Source organism: Trachymyrmex cornetzi, unplaced genomic scaffold (assembly GCF_001594075.2).
Source record: "Trachymyrmex cornetzi isolate Tcor2-1 unplaced genomic scaffold, Tcor1.1 scaffold211, whole genome shotgun sequence".
In the NCBI taxonomy this organism is placed as follows: Eukaryota; Metazoa; Arthropoda; class Insecta; order Hymenoptera; family Formicidae; genus Trachymyrmex; species Trachymyrmex cornetzi.
The window spans coordinates 201,504-209,921 of NW_017296752.1; the positions used below are offsets into that span (position 1 = coordinate 201,504).

An 8,418-nucleotide genomic window follows, 5' to 3' on the forward strand; every position below is an offset into this window, starting at 1 on the left:
TCAAAATTTGAAGCAGCGTCTTTTGCCTTTGAATATTTCGTAAAATTTCGAAAAATTTTGAGCTTGTAGGCGCCATTGCGAACTCAAAATCGAAAAATGAAAATTGTATACAGTACACGTTTTCGAAGTTTAACTATTGGGAACACGTTTCTGATACCTTATTACATACAAATGGACCTTCCGATACTTGTCTACGTTCTTTTCTGCTAATTGTTGGGGGTTGAAATCCATGTCGAAATTCAGCACATCTCGGCGTTAAAGGGTTAATACGACTTTTTCTGTAGAAGCGAAATCTGCAATAAAACATGGGGGTTTTCTCATTAAAAATTTTGAAGTTACCTACCCTTTCACCCCCGGCGGATGGTAGGTGGGGGGTAGAGTTTTTGTGTCAATGGATAGCTTTCTTGACAACATTGAATACGTACATTTTTATTTTTTTGATCCTTTGAGTATTTCTTGAGATATTTTAAACGTTTTAGACTCATTTTTTAATTTCGCTGATTACAGCGCCATCTGTCATCAAAAAAAGTTTGTAATAGTAAAATTTATGTAACTTTTTCTAAAGAAGTGAAATCTGCAATAAAGAAATGGGGGTTCCCATTTAAAATTTTAAACTTACCCTCTCTTTCACCCACAGCGGGTGGGGGTGGGGAGTCATGTTAGATGCCAAAAGATAGCTTTTTTGAAAACATTGAATACGTATATTTTCAGATTTCTGATCCGATGTGTATTTCTCGAGATATTCGACCGTTTCCACACTTTTCGGACACCCTGTATAATAATAGTTCTTACAGAAAGATTCAAAGGTTACAATTAAATCATGTAAAAACAGTTATGCGACTAGAGTTGAGGGATGCTTACTGTCATTTAAATTTTACCAGAACAGACATTTTCCAACTTTCTAGTACAGTTCCTATTTTGTTGCCATACTTTTTAAGTTGCGGGTTTTTTAAATATTTGGATCATATAAATAGTTCATTTTTCGTAGAACAGTCTAATAGAATAAATATAAGAATTAAATGGCTTTTACATAAGAAATGCAAAATTACCAAATCCAATATTAAACCTATTTCTTATAATTGTTCTGTTTCCAATATAAATAACAAATATTCTAATAAATTTCAACTCACACACCATGACAATCCAACTGACAGTTACATCGACTCTGAGAGAATTGATATTCAACCACAATACTTTAAAGAAACTTCCTCTCTGGATACCTTACATAATAAATGGTTTGTCAATTTGAGTGATAGTGACATTCCTTTGGAAGTTAAACTCTTATTACAACTTGGTGAGAAATTTGGCCTACCAATTAATAAGAACAATAAAGAAAAGACCTTGGTAGAATTCATCAAACAAATCGAATGTAATATTATTGGTAGACCAAAAAATATTATAAATTTTGTCAGAAATAATTCTACTTCAATACTTAACAGATTTCAGAACAATTTTCCCTCTCTTAACTCATATGACAAACAAATTTGTCATTGGTTACAGGTCACAAAGAAATTTATTAGCGACCATCCTAATTTATTAATCACTAACGCTGACAAGGGAAGTGTCACGGTTATACTTGACAATAATGTATATATTGAAAAAATGGAGGAAATTCTCTCAGATTTGAATACATATGAAAAGATTACCAATGATCCTACAAAAAAAGTAACTCGGGACCTGCGTGTTTTGTTGGTAAGATGGAAGCGTAATGGTTTCATTGACGATGTTACATATCGCAGATTACTCACTATTGATGGTGTTATTCCTAGAGCTTACGGTTTAACCAAAATACACAAAGATGGTAACCCATTGAGAGTTATAGTATCTTCCATTAATGGTGCATTATATGCTCTTTCTCTTTCTATGCACAACATTATTAATGATAGTATACCAAAGACGTTCAGTCATATTAAAGACAGTTTTCAATTGGTGGAAAAATTGAACGGTAGATTTGTTGACCCAGGTTATGTTTTGGCTTCGCTCGATGTGGTGTCCCTCTTTACAAATACTCCTACCGATCTAGCATTGAATAGCATTGATGGGAGATGGGAGCACATCTCGGCGAAGACTTGCATTCCAAAAAGTGAATTTATCATTGCAGTTAGATTTATTTTGGGGTTAACTTTCTTTGCCTTTAATAAAAAAATTTATAAGCAAGTATTTGGTACTCCAATGGGTTCTCCTCTATCACCCATTATTGCTGATATGGTTCTTCAAGATCTTGAGAAGAGTGGCATTAGCAAGCTAAGGGTTGAGCCGTTATTCTACTTTAGATATGTGGATGATATTATACTTGCGCTTCCATCTGACAATATAATTGACACACTTAACACTTTCAATTCATTACATATCCGATTACAATTTACTTTGAAAGTTGGTACAGAGGGTAGAATTAGTTTTTTGGACACTAAAATTATTATACAGAACAATAGAATTATTTTTGATATCTTTCATAAAAAGTCTTTTTCCGGTAGATTCCTCAATTTTTATTCCAACCATCCTTTCTGCCACAAGAAAGGTACAATTATCAGTTCCATAGACAAGATTCTATTACTGTCACATCCATCGTTCCACCAGAAAAATTTGATTGAAGCTATCAACATTTTCCTAGACAATTATTATCCACTATCCTTACTTTTTTCCACAATAGAACAAAGAATAAAATCCCATACACATAATAAAGATATTACACGTAATTTACTAGTTAAAGGCAAATATTTTACTATTCCTTATGTCAAATCAATTTCTGAGAGCTTCCTACCTATGTATCTCTAGTATGTTCCATTGCAAATTAGCTTTCACTATTCCTAACACATTGAAGAGTTTTATTAAGAGGGACAAAGACAAGTTGGAATACATGTCAAATCAAAATATAGTATACAATATCTCTTGTGAAGATTGTGATGCCAGTTATGTCGGCCAAACAAAGAGAAAGTTGAGCACGAGATTAAATGAACATAAGGCGGTCATCAGAAAAAATACTGGGTCACCAACTGTCATAACCGATCACCGTGTCAATTTTGATCATAACTTTAAATGGAACGACGTTAGAATTCTTGACAGTGAATCTTTTTATAACAAGAGACTTGTATCCGAAATGATCCATATCAAAAGACAGAAACAGGGTATTAATAAAATGAAAGATACTGAATCTTTACCAGACTCGTATTCTAACATCATACAAGCTCTTTCCCCTTCATAATGCTTTCCCGTTACACTTCTTTCCTTCCCATCTTTTTCCCTTCTATTTCTTTTCTCCCCTCTCTTAATTTACCCCTTCCGTTGGAGTTTGCTTTGAAATTGTCTTACCGGAATTTGTTCGGTCACTTGTTTTCTGTACATGTATGTGAGATGTTCTTTTGGTTCTCGTCGCTTAACTGTGATTATGGAAGAAACACTAAGCTGTACACGATCTTACGAATTATTGAGAGAGCAATTTATAATACTGCGATTTATGATAGTTAAGGTATATTATTATTAATTTTTTAACCAATTACTCATTTTTGTACGTTAATTATGACATATTCTGTACGTTAATTATGACATATTTCAAATAGTGTTTATTTCAACGATCAATATTTTTTTATGTTTATTTTTTTTGTTCCATATTACATCGGTTATTACACATTTATTCTCTCTTTCTTAGATCATTTTTTGTACATATTTGTTTAGTTTTATTAATTATTTTAATTTAATTCTACTCAATTTTTGTCATATTGTACTTTCTACTTAATATTATTTGAGAACCTAACGTTTACTGGATTTTTTTGTCAACATTTGTGTTTTGCTACATTTAATGATTTTACATAATTTTTACCAGACATTAAATTAATTTTTCCACACACAATGCCGAAAGATTTAAATTGTTGCCGGATTGGAACATACATACGGACTTATTACATCTCAAGTTCTTCCATTTACGTACATTTAAGTTTGCGATCTAAAGCGATTATATAATTTTTATATTCTTTTATTATGTACTGTTTACGTTTATATATAACATTGATAATGATCCGATATGAATCGAAACGTTTGTTTATTTTTGCGTTAAGTTCTATTTACCATCACATTAAACTTGTTAAAATATAATTATATGTAATATATTATTTTTATTTCAAACTTTATATTTTTAAAGACAAAATTTCAGGCTCGTAGCCCTTTTGCCTTCTAAAGTTTTTTAATATAGTTATATTGATAGTTTTTACAAACTGTCGTTGAATATTAAAGTAGTATTACTGGGGCAGTTCTAACTCAAGGTATCTGAGGGGGCGCGGGGAGAAAGGCGCGGGGGGTACTTGATGGCGCGGGGAAGGAGGGGGAAGGCGCTGGAAGGCCCCGGCGTTATCGGTGTTTACATAAACACCCCGAAAAAATGCGTTTGCCGGCCGCTGCCGCCGCCGCCGCCATGGTGAAATATATTTTTCATGACACGTGTGAAGATGAATGCTTTCAGTGTGGCCCATGCCGTTCCACATTAAAAAAGTATCATGGCGCTAAGGTAATATGCAATTATAGATATGGAGCGGCGGTGCAACGTGTGTGGACGAGTTACGTGCAAGTGCTCCGTAGAAGAGTGCAACGTGATCTAAAAATAAAAAATAAAAAAAAAGACATGGAAAATCACGAGCGAGTGGAACGCGAACTGCTGGAGCAGTGCGACTGGATCCCCACTCTGGCGGAGTGTTTCGTGTGGCTGCAACGATGCGACGAGTGCATCGAGCAGCTCGAAGAACTTTGTCGTGCCAAACGTCCGCGCCTCGCCGTTGGACATAGACAATCCGCGGTGGCAAGGATCGCGCTACTCGTGGGTGCAAAGTCGCAATTGGAACGACATTTCGTACACGACGAAGGATAAACGTGTTAACAAAAGCATAATTACGAAAAACATTGAGATTTATCGATGCACCGATATACACGAATGGTACGAACGGTACGTCGTCGAGCCTATCTTGACATCGCTCGAAGAGCACCTAAGTCGTCTACAGACGATTCCAAGTCTCGACATCGAATTCGCGAAACTCATGTTCGACTGTTAGACTCCGTGCCGTTATAGCGGTAAGATCCCGACGACGGGCCATGGCGCCGTACGGAAAACCGGGCTCGTGCGATGACCGGTCCGTGGACCGGCCGCCTACTGCCTAGTAGTGTCACATTGTTTTGAGCCTTTCGACTCACGAGACTCCTAGAGATCTCATTGCCACTTTTGACTAGAGAGGATACGGCCTTGATAGAGGCGTTCAGGCATAATCCCACAGATGGTAGCTTCGCACCACCGGCCGCTCGACCGAGTGCGTGAACCAAATGTCCGAATCTGCGGCTCCTCTCGTACTGAGCAGGATTACTATCGCAATGACTAGTCATCAGTAGGGTAATACTAACCTGTCTCACGACGGCGCTGTTGCAAATCCACAACTTGATTGTTAACGTGAACAAATTAAATCCCATGCACGCGGGATGTCACATCGAATCGCCGCGAGCAATTATGTTAGAGAAGGCGGTGATCAACGTGAAATCCATGGACAATGCGTGCTTCGCGTGGTCGGTGATCGCCGCTCTGTACCCTGCAGAAAGAAACACGGAGCGAGAGTCATCGTACCCGCATTACATTATGGTGTTAAATCTCGCGGGTATTGAGTTTCCGATGACATTAAAAGACATTTCTAGATTTGAACATTTGATCGTGATGTCGATCAATGTATACGGCATTGAAAATGAACAGGTCCTCCCTTTACGTCTCAACGGTGACGAGAAGGAGAAGCATGTCAACATGCTGTACCTGCAAGATCCACGCAAAGATGGTGTCGCCCACTTTGCATGGATAATGAACCTGTCACGCCTCGTGAGAACGCAACTCACAAGAAAGGAGCATAGGAAATATTTCTGCGACCGGTAAGTATAATAAGAAAAGCCAATAAAAACTATATTTAAAAAGAGTGAAAAAATGATTTCTCTATTTTTACAGGTATCTGCATTACATTAGCTCGAATGAAAAATTGAAGACGCACGAAGTGGACTGCCTAAAGATGAACGACTGTTGCATCCGACTGCCGAGCGCGAGCGAAAAGTGGCTCGAATTCAGCAAACATCCCAACCAGGAACGAGTGCCGTTCATCGTCTACGCCGACCTGGAGTCCTATGGAAAACGGAGCCCGACAAGGTAGACGCGCAGTCGTCGTACGCGTACCAGCGGCATGAAGCGTTTAGTATAAGATACTACGAGCCCTGCTCGTACGATGACGCGTTATCATTGTATCAGTTTCGTCGCGATAACGATCACGTGTTTCGCGCGACAACTCAACGATTTGGCGCATCGCGTAAAAGATATTCACCAACGCCAATTACTTAATCGGCCGTGAAAATGATGACTAATAACGTTTGCTGTTTAGTAGAACTAATGATATGTATCATTTGTATAAAAGATTTGATATCAACAACTGGCGCCAAGATAAATTTTAACCATTTGGGCCAGTTTCACCAACGCCAATTACTTAATCGACCGAGAAATTGATGACTAATCACGCTTGCTGTTTAGTAGAACTAATGATATGTATCATTTGTATAAAAGATTTGATATCAACAACTGGCGCCAAGTTAAATTTTACCATTTTAATCCTCCCAAAGAAAAAATATAATAGTAACTTAAATTTTTTTCTTAATTTATTTAACTCTAATGATATGTATTATTCGTATGAAAGATTTGATATCAACAAAATTGGCGCCTAGCTAAAATCATCAAAATTTTATCAAAATTTTAAGTATTATTCGTAAAAAAGATTTGATATCAACAATTGGCGCCAAGTTAAATCCCATGTAATTCGAACACCAAATTAAATAAATATCTGGAGACACTGGTAGTGTCTCGGTGCTAAGCTACGCGCAGCGCCACTACCGTGGCTACTTTACGCGAGACGGCGAGTTGCGACAGTACGAGATTATCGGATCTCAATAACGGCTGAACCGATCAAGTTCTAAGTGTGCTCAATCGACTGCAACCGGTCGGGATATATAATGAAAGTGTTTTTATTTTTTCTCTACGTGCTTTACGAGCGGAGATATTGCGACGCAAAATACGAATGTGAAACTTTTATATTAAGAAACGTCATCATTATCTTCGTCCACGTTGTCGTCGACCAGGAGAAAATGTCCATCTCGTTTTTTCGACACTAGAGGACTTATGACTTAACCTAGCGATGGCAGTATTGCACATTCGAATGTGATCAACCACACATGACGGCTGTGATAATCAGCGATGGCAACATTGTCACATATACCACGTGACGTGGACGCGGCGCATTATTATTATAATTAATTGAAATTAAAATGAAATATAATTAATAAAATGAATTAAAATAAAATATTAATTATGATTAAAATGAAATATCGAGATTGTTGTTGAAGATCTAGGTATTTACCGCGTCGAGGAAGAGGGTGTATAGATATTCAGGAATTAAGGGTAGATACAGGAATTAAGCGTCTAGGTGTTCGCCGTCGAGAAATTAAGCGTCTAGATGTTTGTCGTCGAGGAAGTGGGTGTCCAGGTGTTCGCTATTGTGGAAATGGGTGTCTAGGTATTCGCCGTCGAGGAAATGGGTGTCTAGGTGTTCGCCGTCAAGAAATTAAACGTCTAGATGTTTGTCGTCGAGGAAGTGGTTGTCTAGGTCGAAGAAATGGGTGTCTAGGTGATCGCCATCGAGGAAGTGGGTGTCTAGGTGTTCGCTATTGGGGAGATGGGTGTCTAGGTATTCGTCGTCGAGGAAGTGAGTGTCTAGGTGTTCGCTATTGGGGAAATGGGTGTCTAGGTATTCGCCGTCGAGGAAATGGGTGTCTAGGTGTTCGCCGTCGAGAAAGTGGGCGTCTAGGTGTTCGCCGTCGAAGAAGTGAGTGTCTAGGTATTGTCTACATGTTCACCGTCTAGGAAATGGGTGTCTAGGTGTTCGCTGTTTAAGAAGTGGGTGTCTAGGTGTTTGTCTTCGAGGAAATGGATGTTTAGGTGTTCGCCATCTCATTCTGACAGGTTTGACTCTAGATAGCAAGAGGTAAATGTGGCATTTAGTATTAACCGTTAAACTATTCAGGCCAGAATCTGTGACATCGATGGAACAGGGGAACACATATGAACACGTGAGGCTAGAATAAATATTCTCTGCTGTAAAACACATTTTCCGGTGTAAGAATACATTTTCTGTCCTGGTAGTTTGAAACAACCTGACTTTGCACGGACGTAGCTCGTCGGTCACGGGCTGCGGCCAGGGTCGCAAAGAGGCTCGGCCAGGAGGAGAGAGACAAGGCGGTAATATCGCAATGAAACGCGACTTGGATCGATGTAAAAGAAAGCTATATTTTCCGTATTTATGTACAGAGTATGAATGCGTGTATGTGTATGTGTATGTGTGTCGTGTTTACAAAGGCGGTGTCGTT

At 38.3% G+C, this 8,418-nt stretch overlaps 1 protein-coding gene across 1 annotated transcript in view; it reads left to right on the forward strand.

Annotated features, from left to right (window-relative positions):
* The window catches only part of LOC108760020 (uncharacterized), a 5,135-nt gene extending 2,544 nt beyond the window's left edge, over positions 1–2,591 (forward strand). The window contains exons 2-4 of the mRNA XM_018505789.1: positions 1,155–1,344; positions 1,501–2,373; positions 2,475–2,591. Coding sequence (XP_018361291.1) covers positions 1,155–1,344; positions 1,501–2,373; positions 2,475–2,591 — 1,180 coding nt within the window. The remainder of the gene's footprint in view (positions 1–1,154; positions 1,345–1,500; positions 2,374–2,474) is intronic.
* Positions 2,592–8,418: the final 5,827 nt, after the last annotated feature.